Consider the following 27,028-nt stretch of genomic DNA (forward strand, 5'->3'; position numbering starts at 1 on the left):
AAATCAGACACTTAAATTTTATTTATACAAAATAAAACTAATAAACTGCTCATAAATTACATGAGTACAAAATATATATATATATATATATATATTTTTTTTTTTTCTTTTCTAACTTTTTTTTTTGGACATGGGCCTTTAAGGCCCGAGCTACCCAACAGAACAACATAGCCCAATTCCAGCCCGACCTAAATATCCTAATTCATTCAATCTATTTTGAAACGCACACACATCTTCCTATCTTTTCCCTCTCAAATGATGCAGCACCAACTATGAGGATTCATTGGATTGTGAAGCTGATCGATGTCCTTCTTCTGTAATCCATGTAAAACCATTGCCTGTGTATCAATGCTGCATTTTATCCAATCCTTGGATGGTGGATGCCAGGTAACTTTTCTTTCTCCTCTTCTTGTAGTATGTGTTGTTGCATTTAATTTCTCAGTAGCTCTCTCTGCATGCTCATGCTCTAGTAATCTAGCCTTGAATATGTCCATGTTTGGGTTTAATTCTGTTTTCTGGTGAATTATTTGATTTCTTGCTTTCCACACCTCCCACATGAGAAATCCTACTTTACTAATGTAGTATATGTAATCCTTTCCCATACACTTTCATTCTGTTGATAAGTTCTAGCATCCAACATCCTAGTGAGGAGACTGTTTGTGTATTGGGACTTCATTGAATTTGAGCTCCAAACCATACAGCTCTCATCCATGGACATAATAACCTGGGCCATCTTCTTTTTGGACCGAGTCACTCTGGGTAACATTTAGAGCTTTTGCCTCAGATCACATATGATCTGGCTAAGAGACGTTTCTCTTTTCTATTATCGATGAAATATGAGAATAGGTGATGTTTTTTATATAGCTCGTCTCTTCACATATCTTGCTCTTTCTATTGATTCTTACTTTCATTGTGCATAATACGCAAAATTTCTAATGATGGTTGCATGCTCCAATTTGAATGAAGATTCCCTAATTCTGCTTCTCTGGCCACTTTATGTGCAAGAAGATTTCCTTCTCTGGGAGTCCAAGTTATGCCCCTACCAGATAATTGTTCCAATAACAACTGAATGTCCTGAATAATTGCCCATGCTTCTCCAATTGGACTCTTGGATTTAATTGCTTGTATGATTTTTAGATTATCTGATTCAATGAGAACTTTTTCCATGAACAAATTATTTACAATGATTAGAGCTTGTCTGATTGCTAAAGCTTCTGCTATTGTGACTGAGTTTGCTTGAATTAATCCTGTGAAACCTAATAAAATCTTTCCTCTATTATCTCTGTACACCACTGCTATAGCTCCTTTGCCTGTATTCTTTTTGAAAGAAGCATCCACATTTGCCTTGATCCAATCCGCAGGGGTGGCCTCCAATGAACCTCTCTCGTTCCTTTTTGAACCTGTCTTTCTTTTAAATTTATCTTCTTTTTCGCTATTCTCCAAAACAGATTTTCCATTAGTTTAGCCCTCTTTATAGTCCAGCTAGGATTAATTTCTTGCTGCTGGTACACTTTCTGATTTCTAGTCTTCCATATCTCCCACACCAGAAATCCTATTTTACTAATTCTTTTATTTTCCTCCTCCCCCTACTGATTTGATTTTTTGTATGATAGTCATAAACCAGTCTCCAAACTCAGTAACTATTTCTGTTGTTGGAATACACTGACAATCAGCTCCGAACCATGCAGCCCTTGTCCACTCACATAGCAATAACGCATGCTCTGTTGTCTCCACCTCTTTAGTACAAATCTGGCATATAGGACTCCCAGCAATTCTCTTCTTGAACAAATTTGAATTTACCGGCACGATATCATAGGCTGCCTTCCACAAAAATGATTTGATTTTAGAGGGAACTTTCATTTTCCAAATTTCTTTCCATAACTCCCTCCTAGCATCACTTGTGGATGGGTTCCCATGATCTCGAGATTGAAATTCTCCTTTTGCTGCGAAATAACCTGTCTTTATAGTATATATACCATCATCTCTTGCAGGCCAGTATAAATTATCCTCCTTATTCACAAAACTAATTGGGGTTCTAATAATAGCATCACAAATTTCTGGCAAAAACATGCTTCTGATTTTGCTCTCATTCCAACCCCTTCCCTCTTCAATGAGCTCTTCAACTTTCTGATTATCTTGTCTACCATTCCCCAGCACCTTACCTACTTCAGCTATCCAATTATCCATCCATATATTAATTTTTGACCCATTTCCAACACTCCACTTTCCTTTCCTCCTTAGCAATTCTCGTCCATGCAGAATGCTTTTCCATATCCACGAAGAATTCTTCCCAACCTGCGCCTCCCAGAAATTGCCCTTTGGGTAATAGACAGCTTGTAGAATTTTTACCCAAATTGCATATGGATTCTTCAAAGCTCTCCATGCTTGTTTTGCAAGATGCGCTATATTCTACATTTCTAAGTCCTTGAAGCCCAATCCCCCTTCGATCTTGCTCTTTGTTATTATATTCCAATTCTTCCAATGAATACCTCTCTCCTTTCCGGATGTCGCCCACCAAAATCGCGCTACTCTTGAATTGATTCTCTTGCAAAACTGCTTGGAAAATTTTATCACATTCATAGCGTAAGCTGGTATGGCTTGCATAACTGCTTTAATCAGAATTTCCTTGCCAGCTTGATTCAGTAACCTCTCTTTCCATCCTTCAAGCTTGTTCAAAATTCTCTCTTCTATCCACGACAAAGCCCGATTTATAGATCTTCCCCAAATTGCAGGTAGTCCTAAATATTTTCCTAGGGATTCACATGATGACATATTTAGTATCTCTTCAATGCATACTCTTGTTTGTATTGAGACTTGATGTCCAAAGGTAATACCAGATTTATCTAAATTTATTCTTTGCCCCGAGGCCTCTGTATATTCATTAAGGACTGTTATTATCTGATAAGCCTCTTCTTCTTTTGCTTTGGCAAAAATAATGCAATCATCTGCAAATAAAAGATGCGTAATTGTTGGAGCTGTTGGGGCAATTCTTAGGCCTGAAATTCTATCTTCTTTTTGTGCTTCCTCCATTAATATAGGAAACACTTCCGCTGCAAGAATAAAAAGATAGGGCGAAAACGGATCTCCCTGTCGTAATCCTCTTTGTGGTTTCACTTTTCTTGACAAGTCCCCATTGATTTTGAACTAGTAGTTGGCACTTTTAACACACTCCATCACTAATCTTACCCACCGTTCATGAAATTCGAAAGTTGTGATGACCCGTTCCAAGAAGTCCCACTCCACTCTATCATATGCTTTGTTCATATCTAATTTAACCGCCATATCTTGAGGTCCATTTCTACCTTTTTTGTTGAGACTATGATATATTTCTTGCACAATGACTAAATTATCTTGAATGAGACGCCCTCCCACGAATGCACTCTGTATTGGTGATATTATTTTCTCCATTATTCCCTTAAGTCTTAACACTATGACCCTTGCCAATATTTTGTAAATAAAATTACAACAGCTAATGGGTCTTAGTTGGTTAAGACTTTCGGGGTTCTTGGTTTTGGGTATTAATACAACTGTAGTTTCCCCAATACACTCCGGTATATATCCATTTTTGAAGAAACTTCTCATTGCTTTACACACTTCCTTGCTAATGACATCCCAATACTTATGATAAAACAATCCATTCAAACCATCAGGCCCAGGTGCTTTGAGACTTCCCATATTGAATGCTGCCTTTTTAACTTATTCCTCTGAAACTTTCATCAGCAGCTCGTTGTTCATCTCTTCTGTAACCCTCTTAGGGATTTTTCTAATGGTGCTATCAAAATTCTGTCTTCTTGTTGAAGTGAACAAATTCGTGAAATGATTAACAATGTGTTCCATTATTTCTTCCTTGCTATTCAACCATTGTCCTGAGGCATCCTTCAATTTTTGAATTCTATTTCTATCTCTTCTCTGAATGGTGGTTGCATGGAAGAAAGAGGTGTTTTTGTCCCCTAGCCTCAGCCATTTTACCCTTGCTCTTTGTCCCCAATACTTCTCCTCTTGGCTCCACAAATTAACCAATTTCTCCTTTATATTCTGCATCTGCTCTTGTTTTTCTTCTGAAAAATTAGAGGCTTGTAATTTTTTAAGTTCCTCCTTCAAACAATGAATCTCTTTGTCTGCCCATTTGAAGGTAGTTTTACTCCATTTTCTTAACTCATCCTTACAACTCTTGATTTTATTAGTTAATCTCCCCCATTCGCAGCCATTAGGTTCTCGTTTACTCCAGCCCCTTCTCACTACATTCTCACAATCTTCGTGGTCTGCCCAAAAAGCTTCGAACTTAAAACTCCTTCTAACATTATGCATAGGGTTCAAATCTAGAATTAGAGGACTATGATCTGAACTAATAGCAGGCATTGACGAAAGATAGGCATGTGGATACATCATCCTCCACTCCCAATTGTCCAAAGCCCTATCTATTCTTTCCCTTGTCACAAATCCATTTCTTGGATTGCTAAACCATGTGAACCCTCCTCCTTTCAATTCCAAATCTATGAGAGCATTTGAATCTACAAAATTTCTGAAGTCTCTGACCTGGTTTTGCGGCTTCAGATGCAGTCCCACCTTCTCCTCTTGACTCAAAACGTCGTTAAAGTCTCCTATGAAGAGCTGAGGTTCACCTTCACTTCTGCAACTGACCGTGATCTCCCTCCATTGCTCGTCTTTTTTTTTAAATTAGGATTACCATATACAAAATTGCATAACCACATATTTCCTTATTTATCCATAATTCGAGCTTTAATATAGTTATCATACCAAAAATAAATATCAACCTTATATATTGCATTCCAAAACAAACATAGACCGCCGGACAGACTTCGGGGTTCTACACAAAAGGCATTTTCAAAATGAAGTCTCTTCTTAATTCTACTTACAGTCTTTTCTTTTGCTCTTGTTTCAATTAAAAAGATTATTGTCGGCTTAATCTGTTTACATAGACTATGTAGTTCTGAAACTGTCGCAGGAGCCGCTAACCCGCGACAGTTCCAACTTATGATGCTCATGGTTGAGTTGGGGGCATGATTAGGCCCGCCTCCTCGGCCTTCGTATCTTCTGTTACTTCTTCATTGCCATGCTCTTTTCGCATTCATTGCCCTTTCCATGAAATTGTTTGGACCATTTTGCTCTTCTTACTTGTTCCCCGACCCTGTATCAAGTATTTTACTTCTTCAGTAATGTCCTCTAATTGTACCTGTGCCTCTTCCTCCCATTTTCCCTTCAGTCTTAAGCTATGAACAATCCTCTGAAACCAAATCAATCTCATACTCATATGTTACTGTCGTTGCATGGTTGCTGTACTTTTCTTCCTCCTCTTCTTCATCTGCAAGCTCAACAATGTAACTCCGTCCATCTTCAGTCCTATGAATTTGCTTTTCCTTTCTTTCTGGCATTTTTTCTTGGCTCCATTGTGCTCGGATCTTCTCAGATTTGTGTCCCTCCTGATTGCCTCCAATTTCTCCTCTGTCTAAATCCAATTCCTGCTCATTCCCGCTCTTTTTTGTTCTCCTAATTGCCCTTTTCTCATTACTTAATTGAAAATTATTCTTGGTTGGATTTTGGTGCACATCATCCCTCTTGAATACTAATGCTTCGTCATTTCTCCCAGGCCCATCTGTACTTTCTTGGTTCTTGTGAAAGATCTCCTCAACTCGTTCATTTCTGTCCATGTGATCCGCCTCCTGCATTATTGAAGTCTTTTGCTTATGAATCCCTTGTATGGGCTCTACTCCATCCCTTTTCTGTTGCAAAGTGTTAAGTGGGCCATTTAAAGCTGGCCCAATTTCCATTTCACTAGGCCCTTTCTCCACATTTAAAAGATTCCTACTCCCATCCATCTCTTCTCCTACAATCCCATCATGTCTATCATTATCTTTTTTCATTTTTTCTCCCAAGTGCTGAGTATCACTATTTTCGAGAAATTGGGTATCTTTTTTCCCACTCATTCCTTCTACTTCCATCTGCTGCTCCTGCTGATAAAATGGGACCTCCTCCACTTGTACAAATCCTATTTGTTGTGAGAACCTTCTAGTAGCATGTAGTCCTGTCTCTATACCCTCAGCTCTGGCTCTATCTACCTTCTCCTGACTTGTCTCTCTTTCTCTTCTATCTCTTTCCCATACCCACTCGCTATTCCCTGTGTCTTCACCACGCGCCACCGATGAACTCCCTTCTAAACTGTTATTACCACCACCCTTTTTTCTGATTCCCACCTTTTCAACCACTGCAGTAATAGACCTAAGCCCCGGAACTGAAAGGTCTGGCCCATATTTTGGTAAACCTGAATTCTCACTATCCATTGCTATCACCTCTCTGCATCCTCTTTTATCATGCCCAATCCTTCCACAATTATAATAATAATCACATAACTTTTCATATTTAAAGGACGCCCTTGAATAGCTACCATCACTTCTCCTAAACCAAAATCCTGTCTTCAATGGCTCCAAAGCATTCACCTCTACTCTAACCCTCAAAAACTTCCTAAGCAAATTTTCATCAACATATGGATCTTCTATTTCCAACACTCTGCCCAATGAGGCCCCAATCTTCTCTGCAATATTCTTGTTTAGCTTCTCCAAAGGCAAAGCATGAACTTGAATCCAAATAGCAAGGGAATTATAACTTATCTCTTCAAAGGAAAGCTCTGGCCTCCACCACTGCAAGCTGAGCATATGCCCGTCCACCCTCCATGGACCTTCTTCATAACACTTCATAGCATTTTCTTCATTTTTAAAATTGAACAAATATGAGTTTGTGCCCATATTTGAGATGATCAATCCTTGAGGCTCACCCCACATCCTCTTTATTGTTTTTCAACAGTAATCTTGTTTACATTTTTCTCTGTCAAAAGTCTTCCAACTAGCTTCTTTGTTATTTGAAACTCACCGACATGATGGTCTTCATCTAGGTGAAGAACTTCTCCTCTTAAAATAGCCATGAGTTTGAAGTACTTTCTAGCAAAGAGGAGACCTGGCCTCGGACACTTCTAATAGTTTTGGTTAGTATTTCTATTTTTTCTTTACGAAAGCTCCGCTGTCGGAGATGAACCAGCTTCCTGTTGAAGTAGTCGCTCTAGCTATCTAGAGAAATATGCTCTCCTTGCGAAAGAACGTGACCACAAGAGTTCTTAAAGGGTGGGAAAATATTTTTTCTAACTCAAAATCTACTAAAAACATGGGTCAGATATTCTTTGGCCCTCTTAGTGTGTACGTCAAGCCTTTGAATATACACATGTTCACAAATCCAATTATATCTCAACGTCCAAAAAATAACAAACTAATTATAAATTTGTAAAAATTATTTTTTTTTGGTATTTGTAAAAATTATCTAACTTCGTCCAAAAATTCAGATTCATTTAACCTTGCACCAAAAGAAGCTCACCTATAAGTCCATTGATTATCCCATATTAATTATTCAGAACTTTCTAACATTAACAAACTATTAACTTAACCTATTACGTAAAAAATTCCAAACAATTTCACTGTGCACGGTTAGAAATTGTCTCTTTTTAGACACTTGTCACACACTAACTACTTCCAGCACATTTTTATAGGTGTGCAATTGTCTTTCATTCTATACCAAAAAATTCATCTTCTTATTATTCAGACAAAAACATCGAATAAACTATCGTCTAGTTGAATAAGTGAGATTTTTCATCTAAAAATATTAGACCTTACGTCTAGATCGTCTAAAATCTATCTTAATTTCATATAACACCTCGAAATTATTATATATATGCTTTAATTTTGATGGTTAGTTTGCTAGTGGTAAATTTATGATATCGATATTATGCACCAAAGTACATATCTGATCCCATTTCGTTACTATTATATTTAGTATCTACAAATTAAAGTCACTATTATTGGTAGCAAAGTGGACATTAGGATATTTTGTAGACTTCACTTTCTTTGGGATGGGATAGTATAAAATAATTCATCGTATCCATAGAATGTACATAATAATAAACACTTTTATGATCACTACTATATATAAGGAAATAAACAATAAAAATCTAGCTAGGTATGCATGTATATAATATGGGAAACATTTTAGGTACACCGGGAGTACCGGTGCTCCAGTTATTTTAACCGTTGATCTGAATTATAAAAAATATATATAATATATATTAATTGAAATTAACGGTTAAAATAATTGGTGCACCGATACTCTCCGGTACACTTGAAATGTTTCCTATAATATGTATGTTGCCAAAGTGCGGTGCAACTTTAAATAAACGAGAGAAATTCATATAATATTATAAATATATTATTATTATTATTATTATGGGGGGTTTGTTTAATTGCATGGTACGGTAGTGGTAATAAGTTTGAGTGCTTCTAGCAATATATAATTGCATGCATGGCATAGGGTTAGAGTAATTATTTGAGTGAGAAGATTCCTTAATTTATTTTAGGGCCTTCAAAATTAGGAGATGATACTTGGAATAAAAAGTTTGCTAACTGATATTAATATATATTACCAACTAATCATATTGTGGAATCGGATTTTATTCTGCCAAATAATTGAGATTGTCCACTTGACTATATAAAATACACCTGCATGCACTTAATTTAAACGAGTTAAATATTTTTCTTCTTTACAAAAAAAAAAGTGAAATTTGAATAAATTTTCATAATGAACTCTCTGAGATTTATGAAATTATTCAGTTTGATTCTTGAGGTTCTAATTTTATCATAATAATTCTTTAGATTTAATTTTAGATATCATAGTGATCTCTATACATCTTTTTAATTATAACTCGACTGTTTCAAAGATGACGTAACTATCGTGTACACACTAAAACATACCAAAACAACATCGTTTTGGTTTGGCGCCGCCTATTGTGGATCAAAACGACGTCGTCTGGTTAGGCTCAAAGACGGTTTGTGTTCACTCGTCCATGCATCTTCATCACTTCTACTCTTCTTATTCTACTTTTCTTTATCAATGACGCCATTCTAGGATAGAATTTTGGAACTTTTTTACTTTGTGACTACCTCGCTTACATCGAGTCCCACACACTTCGCGAACACCAGACCCTCATTTAGTCTAACCAGGTTCCCTCCTATGGTGATCTGGTTCGCGCGATCTTGCAACTTTGTCTGCACCCCACACCTCCTATGTACGTTATTTTTCCTATCATCGAGAGCAACAGTTGTAGCCATTCCACCACATCGCAATCTCCAGCCGCGAAAATCGCCATTTTTCTATCCTGAGTGCCAATGTCGCCGCTCGAGACTGGCACGTCGACGGACCAAGACGAGTGTTGTCATGCAGCGGAGAAGATCTGGTAGGCGAGGTCTGAGTGAGAACTAGTGATGTCGACGGTGACATAGCTAGTTAGGGTTTAGGGAGGAGATGACGGAGTTTGGACCGTTGAGGTAGAGGGAGCGAACGTTAGAGGGGTGGCCAACCATGGTGAAGAGAATATTGGAGGACTAGGAAAGGGCGAAGATGGAAGGAGAGAAAGTTGCACCCTTTGATTGTAGAGAGAGAAAGATAGTTTGAGTTAGATGAGTTACAAGTGCCAAAGTGGTACACGTTAGACCATCTCCAGTAGGGAACTCATCCCAGTTCCTGTTTATGGCCCACCTGTCATAAAAAGTAACTCTACATCAGCTTTTGCGTCATAAACAATAAATAGGAACTCAAAGCATCTCTCTCTTCTCCATTAGGAGGAACTAACTTTAGTCCCTATTGTGGTCCCACTTAATTAATTAATTAAAATACTTAAAATTAATATAATTAATTTTTTTCAATAATATTATTTAAATTTATAAATTTAAAAATAATTCATTATTAAAAGATATTAATATTAAATAAATTCATATATAATAATAATACACAATATATAATTCGAGATTATATTAATTTATAGTTTTGTGTTTACAACTGCTAATTTTAATAATATCATTAGCATTTTAAATTTTAAAAATAAAAATAACCAACTCAACTAAAAATTATTTTATAAAGTATAAAAATTAAATTTATTTTTTAATGTAAGTAAATTTTAATTAATTATAATTTAATATAATAATATAAATAATATTCAATATTAATTATAATATAAATAATTAATTAAATAAAAACTTAATTATTTAATCTAATTAATTATTTAATATAATTTTTATTATAATTATTACTAATTTAATTATTATTTAATTATTTCAGATTTTATATTATTATTTTTTTATAATAACTTGCCAAATGGCAAGTTGTTATTGGTTAATTTGAGTCCCTGCTTAGAGGGACTCCCTTACCTTGATCCTTGTGCGGAAACTCACTCCTTCTCTACTCCAATGGTTATAGTTCCTGTATGTCAGAAAAAAGTCAAAGAGAAACTCACCATTGGAGGTGCTCTTAGCCACATCAGCACTGAAACAATTGAATCATTACTAAAAAGATGTTTAGGAATCACTATGATATCTTAAGCTAAATCTAAAAGATTGCTATGATAAAATTGAAACTTCTAAAATCAAATTGGATAATCTCATAAATCTAAAGGACTATTATAAGTATTTACTCGTAAATTTTTTGTATTAGCCAAAAAAAAAAGTGTAATATAAGTTGTGAACATTATCTCCTTTTGAAAATAAATGCCAAGATGTTTGTGGCATGTTATATTTTTCTTAGCAATACTATGACGAACAATTTTTTTTTTTTGGTATTAAATTTTAAATTCTAATAGTATACAAATAAAATATTAACTTAAAGAATTAGCTAATATTAATAATAAAAAATGTTGATCCCTTAAAATTTATTTATTTTTCTATTATATAGTTTTGGAAATATCTGATCTTATCAACATGCAGCGACATGTTATTATGTTTTAATTTTTTTTTAAACTAATAATAAAAATTAACAATCCATCTCAAGCTTTGTTCCTTTTTTCCTATTGGTAATAATGGCGTCTTTAGCATGCAGTTTGCCTAAACCCTAAAATATACTACTATATGATGATTATCATCTGATCTTTTTTTACCATGTTTCTCAAAATAAAATCAATCCTTTTAAGTTAAAACCTTGAGTAAAAGAAGGGAGGTGGGAAGAGACATATGTAATATATATTTCATATCATATTTACATTAGTCTGATTTTTTACGGTTTTTTAGAATTTTTTAAAGTGTTTTTAAAAGTTTTTTTAGGATTTTTTAAAATTTTTTAAAAAATTTTAAAATTTGTTAGGATTTAAGATTTATAGCCTTTTTTAAAATTAATTCTTAAGACTTAACAATAGTCATTTTCAAACCGTATAACAAAAGCTCATATTCACATATTCTACCACACAAATTTAAGATCACTCAAAAAAAAAAAAAATTATGTGAATTGAGTTGTGAGTTACATAAAAACCTAGTAATCTTTTTTTATCTCAAAAGGTTTTTGTTTACAATTTAACCCACAAAATAGAGAAAAATTAGTATAGTAATTAATATTCGGATGGTTAAATAGACCAATTCAACCGATTTAGCTTTAAATTCGTGGGTTAAACGAATCGGTTTATTTAAGTTCATTTTATTTGTAGACCATAATTTTTTAAATCGGACTGTTTATGACTAGTTTGATGGATTAAACGGGTTGGTCTATTTATTATTTTATTATAATTTTTAAAAAATAGTTTAGTAAAAAATATCACTTTTAAGTCAAAAGCTTTAAATAAACAGTTTTTTTATTGATGGGTCAGATCGGAAGAAACATTAGCCGAAAGTGCTAACTTTTTTGTTTAATTGTAAAAAAAATAAATGGACTGCTTATTTAGCCACTTTAACCCGCCATTTTTATCGGATTAATTGGACTCAACTTGTTTAATTTGAAATGTAAATATGCTTAATTTTAGAGACAGAATTCACCTGTTTAAACGAGAAAATGAGCCGACCTAATGTGTTTAATTAGCCCATTTTGATGGTCTTAACTAATATATTTACTGGTAATTAGACATTAGTCGTCTTATACTTTGTTGCTAAAAAGTTTTAATGTTAATTTTATAATTATTGGTAAAAAAAATTTTAATAATCTCAAAGAGTATATAATTGTCGTTATAACATATAGTAATAACAAAAAATATATAATTATCACAAAAATATAAATGAAATAAAACATATAATAATCATTATGTTATTATTACTAAACATTTACCACTAAAAATAATTTTTGTTTTTAGAAACATTCTCCTCTCTTTAATTACCTATACCGTGGTAGTAAACACTTACGACTTTTGTCACTAGTTATTACATCTATTGTTACACCAAAATTAATTAGAGAAGTTTTTAACTGATCAAGTCACCCAACTTATCCTTTTTTGTTTCGAAAATTTTTGTTTACAGCTTGACCCACAGAGTAGAAGAATTAACATAAGGAGATTAACCTTATTACGACAAGGTGAAAACTCAGGTGCATTTGACTTTACGCGAAGTTGATACTTGAGAGCCGTTAAATGATTTGACTGATTTAACTAAATTTTCATCTAATAGTTCTCAAGTATCAACTTCACGTGAAGTTGACTTCACCCGAATTTTTACCTTACGATCATTTCCATCTTTTAATACCCATGCCATGGTTAGTAGTTGACCCTATAATGTGGTTAATTGATTGGTTTAAAACTTAGCAAGGAAAAGGTAAAAAAGTATGATTTGATATATATATATATATATATATATATATATATATATATATATATATATATATATATATATAAAATAAAAAAGAAACAAAAATGTATGAGAAAATCAGAAAATCATTGATGGTGCTGGACAAATAAATTTTACAACTCTCCTTTGTTGAATAGTTTTGTTGATATTATGATAGATGGTGTATGTTTTTGAGTTTAATTTTGATCTGCCAATGATGTAAAATATTTTACATAGTCGTACAATCATGTCTGTTTTTTTATGATCATTACGCGGTCAATGTGAAAAATAATTATTTTTGTTAATATGGCGTTACGTAATTAAATACATGTGTAAAGTTATTTTACATTGACAATGTATCAAAATTAAATTATATGTTATTATATTATAGCATACTATAATTTGATCCACACACCGATTTAAGAATAACCATATATAATACAAATTTTTTTATTGGTGGATAGATTAAGCATGAATTCATTTTTTTCATGTACTTGTGAATCTTATACTCTCTTTTTTTATTAACCAACTTAAATTGGTCTAATACTTAGTTCATTAGTCTATTTAAATAAGTGTTGGGAGTTTGAATCTCACCTTATACTGCAGTAATTCATTGGCCAATAACAAATTCATAAATAAAATTTCGATCCACAATAAATTAATTTATAACCGATCAAACTAGAGGATACCGTAAAAAAAAAAAAAAAAAAAAAAAACTCTCTGCTTCAATTGATAGGAAAATTTGAACCCTAGGAATGTTTTACACGCATGTATAAATTATTGCCATAAAACAATGCCAAAACCTAAGAAATTCATCATTCATTCTTGGTGGATTGGATTGGTAACACATGTAACTGAAAACTTGAAATGGACCCAAACAAGCCCAATTTAACTCTACACAGCACCTCACCTCACATAGCTTGTCCTCTCTCTATATATATGCTGTGTATCTAATGGGTTAATAATGATTATAATAATTAAGTGGCTACAAAAATGTTTCACCCTACACATGAGTGAGGACACAATGAAGAAAAGTGATAGAAGTTGATATATTGTGGTCCTCCCAATAATGTCCCTAATAAGTTTAACCAAAGTTTGGTTCCCCTCAAAAAACTCAAAATTCAAATGGGGTATACTCAGCATTGTCATCACACTAGTGTGTTTTTTCATTCATGTCAATTCAAATTCAACTTTTAGCATTTATCAATAATAAGACTACTTTAAATTTATTTATTCACTTTCTTTTTCTTTTTTTTTTAAAAGAAAATAGGTATTTCATATATATCAAAATGTGTTTTCTTGAATAGTGGATTAAAAAATTAATTATTTTTATTTACGTGACATTATTTAATTAAATTAATATAAATTGTGTTTGATAAATGCCTCAAAATAAAATATATGCCTATTCTTATATTTATTATTCTCACTTTTATTCTAATATATGATACAAAGTTTTTTTAAGAAAAAATTGCATATATATATATGAAAATTTTCTGAGAATCAATAATTTTTAATAGTTTTTTTTATCATAATTTAGTCAGTATAAACATTAAATTATTTTTAATAAATAAATATTATTAATTTATGTATGTAAATTCTGAAAATATAGATATAAATTGTATTGATTAATGTGTATAAAATTTTAAAAAATATAAATACAAATTATATGTTTTTTTATGTACAAAATATTTATAAATATAGATGTAAATTATTAATGATTAATTGCTGATTAAAAATAATAATATTTATTAGTCATATAACAGAATATATTTTTTTAGGGCTGCACGCTAATCGAATCGGATCGGATATGGCCAAAATTTCGATCCGATCCGCACTAAAATCATCGGATCCAATATCCACAGTTTTTAAGGTTGGATCCGATCCGCACATTTGCGGATCGGATCGGATATCGGATATATCCGCAAAACACAAAAATATTTTTAAAAGCTTATTTTTATTAAAAAAATATCAATGAAATTCATTTTTTCTATTCTTTTAAAAATGTTTACTCTTAAAATAATATTAAACATACTTTTCTTAAATAATAAATTAAATAATAAATTAAATAATACAACATATATTATAATTATTAGTTGAAATAAAACATAAAAAGAATATTTATTTATTTATTTATTTATTTTTGCGGATATGCGGATATCAACACAAAATCCGCAATCCGATCTGATTAGTGTGCGGATCCGATCTGATATCGGATCCATATCCGCAATTTTCGGATCGGATTCGGATAAATACCGCGGATATGTGGATCGGATCTGATCCATGAACACCCCTATATATTTTTTTCATTATTTTTATATTTATTTCCTATGATATTTACTAAATATCAAATAAAAGGGTTCTTCACTCATCACCGTGCACAAAAATTAAACATAATAATAATTAGAATTTAGATTATGGCCATTGAGCCATTAATTAATTTGAGCCGCGTGTTTAGTTTAATTAATAATGATATTTGTGGTTGGTATGTTGTCTCAGCCATGTGCAACAAAAAAGGTCTCTTGTGCTATCTTTCATGAATGATGATCTGTCGAATTTTCGTTTGGCTTTTTGGGACAAAAATGTGTTGCCGGTGTCTATACATTTATATCCATCACCACCACAACACCACCGTCTTCTTTCATATCATCACATAAATAAACCACAATATATTTTTTCTTTGTTTTTTTTTTTGGTCATATATATATTCCTTGAATAGGACTAACTCATTCATCTTATGAAGTATGAACAGTTTAACACTTACAAAATATGATACGACATGGAATATATAATAGACATAAATTTTAATATTTTATAAAAAATAAAAATACAATATATATATAAAATATAAAATATTTTTTAGGTATATTATAATAATATTTTAATATTTTTTATATTAAAATATATATTATATATTTTAATTATTTTTAATGTATTTTAATTATATAAAATATTTAAAATAATTTTTTGTATGAATATATAATAATATATATTATTTTTAAATTTATTTCAAAAATAAAAACCAATAATAAAATTGGACACGACTAATACGTAATGATTATTTAAGTATGTTTAAGTGTGTTTGGTGAAATTTTTATATTTTTTGTTAAAATACGATTAAATACAAAAAAATATATGTATTTAAAATAATTTTTTGTATTAATAAATAATAATATATATTATTTTTAAATTTATTTTAAAAATAAAAATCAATGATCAAATTGGATACGACTAATATATAATAATATTTAAGTATATTTAAGTGTGTTTGAAAAAATATTTTATATTTTTTGTTAAAATACGATTAGATTAAAAAATACATGTAACAAATGAATATCAAATAAAAATTATATCCAAAATACGTTTAATACATAAATACAATAATTTTTTTTTGTTTCCAATCTAGTAAATTAAAGACTAATTTAGTGTGGTACTAAGTTCCATTTAAAAATTTGTCGCTGATAAATGAGTTTTTGCATACAAAAAACGAAATTTAAACCCTAACACTTATTTAAATAGATTAGTGAACTAACTATTAAACCAAGCCACCTTGATTTACATAAATACAATAATAACTAAAAAAAAGTGTCTGTGCTTTTTAAAACTTTTGAGATTTTGGCCCTTTCTGTAGGCTACGGTTATGTATAGACCAGGGTTTCCCTTTTCATTAGAGTTCTTATAATATTTGAGGATGTTATTATGCATGATATAATAATATATTTTGAAAGTGTTATCTAATATAATATTAGACTCCATGAATATTTAGGCCATTCACATATATGAATTGAATCGGAATTAATTAGATTCCAAGAATTTGATTCAATTCCAATATTTTAGTGTGTTTATTTTAAAAATCTAATTTACTACTAAATTAACTTGTATAAATTGGATTGATTAAACCAAGTTAATTCTATATACTATTAGTTATATACAACTTCGAGAATTTTATATAACAAATTAATAATTATTATTCTTAAAAATTAAATTTAATAAATATTATATAATATTTATATCAAATAAATTATTTTAAAATAAAAATAATATTATATAATATAAAATATTAATTAAAATATAAAAAAATATTTTATTACTAATTTCACCATAAAATGTGTATTTTAATCATACAATAGTCAATGTATAGTATTTAACTTGATCCTGATCCTAATCCTTATTGTTGTGAAATAAAAGATATATATATATATAATAAAGATGTATAAATAGAAGACTCTATTATTAATGTAATTAGCTCAATAATTATTATATATATATATAATAATATTATATGTTGTATTGTGTATATATATACAAAGATAAGAAAAAGTATTAAAAATAAAGAGAGAGAGATTTGCATTTGATACTATCTCAATATGATAAAGATGGTTAATATTGCTATTAATATTATATGTAAAGAGTAATAGAAAATAGAATTTAAAATACTTATAAAATAAAAGAAGAGAAAGAATTGTAATAGTAATATAAGGAGAAGGGTATTTGATTGCATAAAAGAGGATTGATTTATTTGTATGAAAAGGAAGGAAGAATAATATTTTTGTTCTGTTGTTATTGTTGTTTATTCCTTTTGCCCGTACATCCTTTTATAGGCATACAAAACTAGCTTTTTCAAACCTCATTAAATCCATTCTCTCTTGAGAATGATTCCTTCAATATTGAGAAGGTGAGTCTACGTGGTCATCCATATCACAACACTCCCCCTTGGATGACCATTCAGGATTATTGCCTCGTTAAAACCTTACTAAAGAAAAACCCAGTGGGAAAAAAAACTTTAGTGAAGGAAAAAGAGTACAATATCCTTTAGTGATGGGGACTGCCTCATTAAAAACCTTGTCAAGAAAAACCCAATGGGAAAAAACCTGACCAAGGGAAAAAGAGTACAGTCTCCCCCTCTTGTCGACATCATTTAATATCTCGAAATCGACGCATCCCAATCTCATGTACCAATCTTTCAAAGGAGGATTTCGGGAGTGACTTTGTGAATAAATCTGCCAGATTGTCACTTGAACGGATCTGTTGGACATCAATTGTCCCTTGATTTTGAAGGTCATGAGTGAAAAAGAATTTGGGAGAAATATGCTTTGTTCTATCACCTTTGATGTATCCGCCTTTAAGTTGAGCAATGCATGCTGTATTATCTTCAAACAGGACAGTTGGAGCTATCTTATGATCAATCAGTCCACATGATGACATAATATATTGAATCAAACTCCTTAGCCAAAAACACTCGCGACTAGCTTCATGAATCGCCAGTATTTCAGCATGATTAGAGGATGTTGCTGCAATCGTTTGTTTCGTGGACCTCCATGATATAGCTGTACCACCATATGTGAACAGGTATCCTGTTTGAGATCTCCCTTTATGTGGATCAGACAAGTATCCAGCATCTGCATAGCCAACTAATTGTGACTTGGATCCATAGGGATAAAACAAACCCATATCAACCGTCCCATGAAGATATCGAAAGATTTGTTTGATTCCACTCCAATGTCTTCTGGTTGGAGAGGAACTATATCTTGCTAGTAAATTCACAGCAAAAGATATGTCAGGTCGCGTATTATTAGCAAGATACATTAGCGCTCCAATGGCACTAAGATATGGTACTTCAGGACCAAGGATATCTTCATTTTCTTCTTTAGGACGGAATTGATCTTTTTTCACATCTAAAGATCTTACAATCATTGGGGTACTTAATGGATGTGACTTATCCATATAAAATCTTTTCAAGATCTTTTCTGTGTATGTTGTTTGATGAATAAAGATCCCACTTTTTATATGCTCGATCTGCAGGCCGAGACAAAATTTAGTTCTTCCAAGATCTTTCATCTCAAACTCTTCCTTTAGAATTTTTATAATTGTTGGAATCTCTTCAGGAGTCCCAATGATATTTAAATCATCAACGTACACAGCAATTATAATGAATCCAGAAGCAGTTTTCTTTATGAAAACACACGGGCATATATCATCATTCTTGAAACCGTTTTTTGGCCAGATACTCAGTAAGACGATTATACCACATTCGTCCAGATTGCTTTAGACCATATAAAGATCTTTGCAATTTGACTGAGTATAACCCTTGCGAATATTCATTGGATGGTTTAGATATCTTTAGTCCTTCGGGGACTTTCATATAGATATCCCGATCTAATGAGCCGTATAAATAGGCTGTTACCACATCCATTAAATGCATATGCAGTTTATGATATGCAGATAAACTGACCAAATAACGCAATGTTATCGCATCCACTAATGGGGAATACGTTTCTTCATAATCTATACCGGGCCTTTGTGAAAAACCTTGTGCCACAAGTCGGGCTTTATAGCGCACAACTTCATTTTTCTCATTTCGTTTTCTCACAAATACCCATTTGTATCCAACAGGTTTTACATCTGCAGGTGTACGGACTACAGGTCCAAAGACTTCACGTTTTGCAAGTGAGTCTAATTCAGCCTTCATGGCTGCTTCCCATTTTGGCCAATCACTTCTTTGTCGACATTCTTCGACTGATCTTGGCTCAAGATCCTTACTTTCATGCATGATATCTAATGCCACATTATATGCAAATATTTCATTGACAATTGTCTTATTTCGGTCCCATTTCTCTCCTGTAAAGACATAATTTATCGAGATCTCGTCATTTTCACAATTTTCAGGTACCTGAACGTCTTCTGGCGTTATATCAGAATTTTGGACAACTGCGGGTGTCTCTACTATGTCTTTTTCAACAGGAATAGTATTTACCTCTTTTCTCTTTCGAGGATTTCTATCTTTAGAACCGACAGGCCTGCCACGCTTCTGGCGTGTATTTGCTTCAGTGGCTGTTTTTTCTACTGGGACATCAATTCGAATTGGGACATTTTCCGCCCTGCCACGCTTCTGGCGTGAATTCGCTTCAGTAGCTACTTGTCCTACTGGGACATCAATTCGAATTGGGGCATTTTTCGCTGGTATATAAGATTTGGTTATCCTCTTTGTATCGGAAAATGCATCAGGCAATTCATTTGCTATTCTTTGCAAATGTACAATCTTTTGAACTTCTAGTTCACATTGCGCTGATCGAGGATCTAAATGCATCAACGATGATGCATTCCAATTAAGTTCCTTTTCAGGAAACTTATTCTCTCCCCCTAATGTTGGAAATTTTGATTCATCAAAATGACAATCGGCAAACCGGGCTTTAAACACATCACCAGTTTGTATCTCAAGATACCTCACTATAGAGGGAGAATCATATCCAACATATATCCCCAATTTTCTTTGGGGTCCCATTTTGGTGCGATTAGGTGGTGCAATGGGAACATATATCGCACACCCAAATATTCTTAAATGGGAAACATTTGGCTGCTGGCCAAAAGCTAATTGTATAGGAGAGAATTGATGATAACTCGTTGGCCTCAAACGAATAAGTGCTGCGGCATGTAAAATAGCATGCCCCCAAACCGAGGTTGGGAGATTTGTTCTCATAAGCAAGGGTCTAGCAATTAATTGGAGGCGCTTAATAAGTGATTCTGCTAACCCATTTTGTGTGTGAACATAAGCTACTGGATGTTCAACACTTATTCCATTAGCCATACAATAAGCATCAAAAGCTTGGGAAGTAAATTCACCAGCATTATCAAGACGAATTGCTTTGATTGGATTTTCTGGAAATTGTGCTTTTAATCGAATAATTTGAGCCAGTAATCTCGCAAACGCCAGGTTGCGAGAAGATAATAAGCACACATGTGACCATCTCGAAGATGCGTCTATTAGGACCATAAAATATCTAAAAGATCCACATGGTGGATGAATAGGCCCACATATATCACCTTGAATCCTTTCTAGGAATTCAGGGGACTCAAATCCAATCTTTACTGGTGATGGCCTTAAAATTAACTTCCCTTGAGAACATGCAGCACAACAAAATTCACTAGATTTAAGAATCTTCTGGTTCTTTAGTGAATGTCCATGAGAGTTTTCAATAATTCTCCTCATCATGGTTGTTCCCGGATGACCCAATCGGTCGTGCCAAGTTATGAACTCATTTGAGCTAGTAAACTTCTGGTTTACAGTGGCATGTGATTCAATTGCACTAATCTTGGTATAATACAACCCAGATGAAAGTGAGGGTAATTTTTCTAATATAACTTTCTTATTTGAATCATGAGTTGTGATACATAAATACTCATGATTTCCCTCATTCATCGTCTCAACATGATATCCATTTCGGCGAATATCTTTGAAACTCAACAAGTTTCTCAGAGACTTGGTAGATAATAGTGCATTATTTATTATAAATTTTGTTCCTCCAGGAAACAAAATTATAGCTCTTCCGGAGCCTTCTATCACATTGCCTGAGCCAATAATAGTGTTAACATATTCCTCTTTTGGCACAAGATGGGTAAAATATATATCACTTTTGAGAATAGTGTGTGAACTTGCACTATCCGCAAGGTATACATCTTCATTACATATCCTTGCCATTCTTCAAAAACAAATAATAATAAAATGAGTAGTATGCATAGTTAAATTGAATACTTGATCAGAATTATTTTTCTAAGAAACACTGTACATAAAATAATGTCATATACTGAAATTTTATTTTAAAATTTGACACAAATAATAATTTCAAAATTCATAAATATTAATATTTCATTATTTATGTACATCACATTTGAAACTTAAATACATAGAAAATAAAACTTAACAATAAGTTCTTTACATTATTTATTTACATATATACTTCACAATCCCACAGATTAAACTATTCCATCATTGATCAAATGACCAATATTTCCTTCAGGATCCTCAAAGAAATCAGATACATCATAATGAGTGGTGGAGTTCTCAGCATCATTTGAAACAAAATTTGTTTCCTTTCCTTTGTCGTTCTTTTTCAAAGATGCCTGGTAAAGATCGACTAGGTGCCTTGGGGTACGACAGGTACGTGACCAATGGCCCTTTCCACCACAACGGAAACACTTCTCCTCGGTTGATTTATTCTGCCCGATATTCCTTTCTTTGTCCCACTTCTGGTGAGATACTCTCTTTTGAACATAATTCTTTTTCCTTCCATAATTTTTCTTATTGTTAAAACCTTGCCATTTACCTCTTCTGGGGTAATTTGCCACATTTACTTCAGGAAATGGGGCAGCGCCAGCTGGGTGCGCTTCATGATTTTTCAATAACAACTCATTGTTGCGTTCAGCAACAAGAAGGCAAGAAATTAACTCAGAATATTTTTTAAATCCTTTCTCTCGATACTGCTGCTGCAGGAGCACATTCGAGGCATGGAAGGTTGAGAAAGTTTTCTCCAACATATCATGATCAGTTATTTTTTCCCCACACAATTTCATTCGTGAGGTGATTCGAAACATTGCAGAATTATATTCATTTATAGATTTAAAATCTTGTAAACGCAAATGCGTCCATTCATACCGGGCCTGAGGAAGTATCACCGTTTTCTGATGATTATACCTTTCTTCAAGGTCTTTCCAAAGATCTGCAGGATCTTTTAATGTAAGATATTCATTTTTCAATCCTTCGTCAAGATGACGACGGAGAAAAATCATGGCTTTAGCTTTATCCTTCTGGGATGCATTATTTTCAGCCTTAATGGTATCTCCAAGATCCATTGAATCAAGATGGATTTCAGCATCTAATATCCATGATAAATAATTGTTTCCAGATATATCAAGAGTATTGAATTCAAGATGAGAGAGCTTCGACATAATGAAAATTTGTTACCTGAGTCTTCCTAAAAATTTGATCAGAGTCTCGTGCTGATAACGTGTTGTGAAATAAAAGATATATATATATAATAAAGATGTATAAATAGAAGACTCTATTATTAATGTAATTAGCTCAATAATTATTATATATATATATAATAATATTATATGTTGTATTGTGTATATATATACAAAGATAAGAAAAAGTATTAAAAATAAAAAGAGAGAGATTTGCATTTGATACTATCTCAATATGATAAAGATGGTTAATATTGCTATTAATATTATATGTAAAGAGTAATAGAAAATAGAATTTAAAATACTTATAAAATAAAAGAAGAGAAAGAATTGTAATAGTAATATAAGGAGAAGGGTATTTGATTGCATAAAAGAGGATTAATTTATTTGTATGAAAAGGAAGGAAGAATAATATTTTTGTTCTGTTGTTATTGTTGTTTATTCCTTTTGCCCGTACATCCTTTTATAGGCATACAAAACTAGCTTTTTCAAACCTCATTAAATCCATTCTCTCTTGAGAATGATTCCTTCAATATTGAGAAGGTGAGTCTACGTGGTCATCCATATCACAACACTTATCTATTTTTTGAATTTAGACTGATATAATTATTGGAATTTTTTACAAGTACCACCTCCTATTTGACTCAAAAATCGTAGCTAATTGAAACTTGAAAGTCTTCAACCACACATAAAAAAATCAGCCAAGTATTTGAACTTATTTTAAGTGTTAAACCCCAAAATGTAGATAAGAAAAACAGATTATATGGAGAGAGAAAATAAGAATAATAACAAAAAGAGAAAAGCTCAGTATACAAGCGATTAGGGTTTGTAACTATTACTAGTTCATTAACGCTTAATCTACCAAAACGCGCTGCAACTCCTACGTCACTTACACGCGCTATATAAAGATCTCGCGTTTGTATAACTACCAAATTTAAAAGATTTATTTTCTTCTTTGTTTTCCTTCTTTCCAAATTTCATCGTTCTTCTTCTCGCGCGTCTTCCCCTGGTTTTTCGACCGTTCTTTTCCTCTCCTTTCTCATTGGTTTGTTCTTCGTCATTGACGTTAGTTCTTCTCTCTGTAACTCCAGCTTCGTTTTCTTTTCGATTTTCTGGTTTCTGAAATCAAAGTTTGAGCTCATTTTGAAGATAATGGATGATTCAACCTCAGATTGTCAGCTGAATCAGGGCGAAGTGGATTATGAATTTGAATCTAACGAAGTTTATGAGGTTTGATTTACATACGATTACTCTGAATTTTGTTGCGGTCATTTGTATAGCATTGTGTAGCTGAATAATTCGTGAACATTGACTGTGAAACTTCCCCGTGAACATAAATCTGTGGATTGAATGTAATGTATTAGTTTTGATTGATTATCTGGAATTTATAGTAGACGCTCGGGTGTAGATCAAAACTTTTTTTGGTGTATTTTTTCGGGAGTGTGGGTGTATTTACAGTTTATGGCTTTTTATATTAATTTAGCTGAGTTGTTGTCGTTCGAGTGTATTATATCAGACATGATTGGGTGTGTTTTTAGTTTTTGTCATGGTGTATTCTACAGCCTGTGTATTTATAGCTTATGGCTTTTATTGTCATTTTAGTTGAGTTGGTGCCGTTCGGGTGTATTATATTAGCAATGATCGGGTGTATTTATAGTTTTTGACATGGTGTATTCTGCAGCCTCTCTGTTGTTGATGACCAGTTTGTTCTGAAGGTTGGAATGACCTTTACCACCCTTGAAGATGCTGAAAAATTTTACAGGAACTACGCCAAGGCTGCAGGTTTTTTTACAAGAGTTCGGAGCACAAATAGGAAGGAAAACGAGATTAAGAATCAATTGATTACATGTAGCAGAGAGAGAAAATGAAACTCTCATAGCAAAGACTCATTTGATAGGAATTGGAATGATTTTCTCCTAAATTTTGGTCTTGTGGACAACAAGTGACTTTCAGATAGTGTTGGGTTAAAATCTGCAGCAGAGGTGTAAATTTAATTTTTATCGGGTGTATTTATAGTCTGTGTTTGGGTGTATTATGCAGATCTCTATGCAGACTATCATATATGGGTTCCAATCTATCTGGATCACCACTTCTGGGCAGGGATGAGAAGCACACAAAGGAGCGAGAGCATGCATTCATTTTTTAACAAGTTTATTACCCGGAACAGCTCGCTTATTCAATTCGTCAAACAATAATATAATTACCCTAAACCCTAAAATTTAATGATTTGGGTATAGTAGGTTGGGTGGTTTAAGGTTTATGGTTTTAGGTTTTAGGTTTTAGGGTTTATGATTTAGGGGTTTAGGGTTTAGGGTTTAGGATTTAGGTTTTTAGGGTTTTGGGTGTATAATCAACATTCTTTGGGTGTAAAATGCCAGGTTATGGGTGTATATTTGGTTTGATGTTTTCCTTCATATTATAGTACCTATAAATCAGACATTTTGAATACACCAGAGAGAGTTTAATTATGGAAAAAAATTTACTTATAATTGGATCAAATATATTTACACCATGTGTTCAATTTCTTACAAGAGTATATAACAGTTACATTAATCAGTGATAATATCTTTAGAATTTATCTGACAAAATGGACTCAATAACAATGAGGATGGCTTGGACAGTCTTATTGCATCACTTCTCCTCGCTCATATTTCTGAATTTCTCACTCAACAGATGGGTTGCACACTTTAGGTCCTTGATTTGTTGTAAACAAAGCAAAATTAGAGTTAGATATATTTCTATTATGAAAAACTGATTTGATCGAAGACATATATTTGTTCTTATATTTTTTTCAGCTTGGTTTTTGCCTTCCATTTTTACTGCAATGAAAAATACACCCATAGATATCAGTCAGATACACCCATAGATCAACCACATATACGCAAACCGATTTTATAAGTATTTAATGAGATCAGTTCAAAATGATGTTCAATTGACTCAAACAACGATAAATATTCAAGCTCAAGCAATATTACAATGTCAAGTAATATACACCCAAGGACAAGCAGTATTAGAACATTTGCAACAGTTGACTATATTAAATTATATGAGTTCAGAAATATACACCCAACAAATTACGCCATATACACCCAACACATTACGCCATATACACCTAACAAATTACTCAATATACACACAAAAATCAGTTAGAAGAAGAACTATAACAAGAAGAACAGTAAAAGCTAGAGCAAGATGAACGGTAAAAACTTAGATGAGGTACATACACCCAAACCGATTTCATAAGTATTTAATTAGATCAGTTCAAAATTATGTTCAATTTACTGAAACATGGATAAATATACAAGTTCTAGCAATATTACAATGTCAAGCAATATACACCCAAGGACAAGCAATATTAGAACAGTTGCAACAGTTGATTATATTACATGATATGGGTTCAGGAATATACACCCAACAAATTACGCCGTATACACCCAACACATTACACCATATACACCCAACACATTACACCATATACACCCAACAATCAACCATATACACCCATACAAATTACTCCATATACACCCAATAAATTAAGCAATATACAACGAAAAATCAGTTACGAGAAGAACTAGAACAAGAAGAACAGTAAAACCTAGAACCACTTTGAAGAACAGTAAAATCTAGAGGAACTTACAAGAAGAGTAAAACCTAGAATAAGAAGAATAGTAAAAACAGTGATATGAGATTTAGAACAAGAAGATCAATAAAACCTAGAAGAACAGTAAAACCTAGTTCTTCGATTTCGAAATCAGAAACAGAAATGTGGAAAATGTACAAGATGAGTAAAACAATAACGTACCTTGAATAATATTTTGTTGATGGTTTCTGTTATTATTCGCGATGAGTTCAAATGTCTCTTCAATTTGGGATGTTGCTCAAAACTTGAGGATTTGTGTTATCTTTGAAGGAGAAGAGGAAGAGTGAGCCATAACGAGCGGTTTTTTCGAAGCGTAATCGTTTGAGTGACGCGCGTGAAATTGACGCTCCATTTAAAGGGAGGGAGTGCGCGTGGATTAAACCTGGATTGGGCCAACTTGTAAGGATTATATGCGTTATTTGCATGTATGTGTAGCGGGGCCCTTAATATGCCTCTCAATTATTAATTTACTAACAAAAAATATTTTTTAAATTTGTTGACGACAAAAATATTTTTAAAATATATTAAAATGCAATAAATACTCAACATTAAATATATATTTCTCAAAAAGTACTTTACACCAATAGATTTTTTTTTGAATTTTTTTGTCAATGACGACCAATAATACTTTAAAAAATTAAAAACAAATAGTAGATATTGAAATTTGGTTTTTTTTTGTGTACTTTTTAAATAGGTATTTAAATATTTCTACAAAATTTTGGATCAAATGTACAAATAATTTGTTAAATATAAAAGTTATTTATCACTTAAAAAAAATATTTTTTCTTATTTTTATCTCATTTTACAATATTTTAATAATATTTTCATCACACTTTAATATATCTCGAGGTATTTTGGTCCTTAACAAATTAATTAGGAATATTTTTGGAGAACAATCTATTATTAGCAACTTATTAATTTTTTTTTTGGTGACAGCAACTTATTAATTTAGGAATAATTTTTATGGTCTACTCAAGAAATTAAAATAATAAGAGAAACCTAATATTAATTAGTATACTTTTTTTCC

General features: G+C 32.2%; 2 protein-coding genes across 2 annotated transcripts; both read right to left on the bottom strand.

Moving 5' to 3' along the window:
* Positions 1–891: 891 nt before the first annotated feature.
* Positions 892–3,030, bottom strand: LOC140176577 (uncharacterized). Its single transcript, XM_072208100.1, has 3 exons — positions 2,490–3,030; positions 1,622–2,384; positions 892–1,432 (listed from the first exon to the last, which is right to left on the bottom strand). Exons 1-3 carry the CDS (start codon positions 3,028–3,030, stop codon positions 892–894), a joined length of 1,845 nt encoding a protein of 614 aa, XP_072064201.1.
* A 666-nt stretch (positions 3,031–3,696) lies between these two features.
* LOC140176578 (uncharacterized) lies at positions 3,697–5,213 on the bottom strand. Its single transcript, XM_072208101.1, has 2 exons — positions 5,195–5,213; positions 3,697–4,664 (listed from the first exon to the last, which is right to left on the bottom strand). The coding sequence occupies exons 1-2, from the start codon at positions 5,211–5,213 to the stop codon at positions 3,697–3,699; spliced, it is 987 nt and encodes a 328-aa protein (XP_072064202.1).
* Between the last annotated feature and the right edge of the window lie 21,815 nt (positions 5,214–27,028).

Source organism: Arachis hypogaea, chromosome 12 (assembly GCF_003086295.3).
Source record: "Arachis hypogaea cultivar Tifrunner chromosome 12, arahy.Tifrunner.gnm2.J5K5, whole genome shotgun sequence".
Lineage (NCBI taxonomy): Eukaryota > Viridiplantae > Streptophyta > Magnoliopsida > Fabales > Fabaceae > Arachis > Arachis hypogaea.

What these genes read in the sequence shown, in the direction of transcription:
- LOC140176577 (XM_072208100.1), bottom strand. Translation starts at nt 3,030, where the DNA reads ATGGAGGAAGCACAAAAAGAAGATAGAATTTCAGGCCTAAGAATTGCC. An exon ending in GACATCCGGAAAGGAGAGAG is followed by an intron (nt 2,385 to 2,489) that starts GTATTCATTGGA and finishes TTGCAAAACAAG; the next exon opens with CATGGAGAGCTTTGAAGAAT. An exon ending in GTTACTGAGTTTGGAGACTG is followed by an intron (nt 1,433 to 1,621) that starts GTTTATGACTAT and finishes TTTGGAGAATAG; the next exon opens with CGAAAAAGAAGATAAATTTA.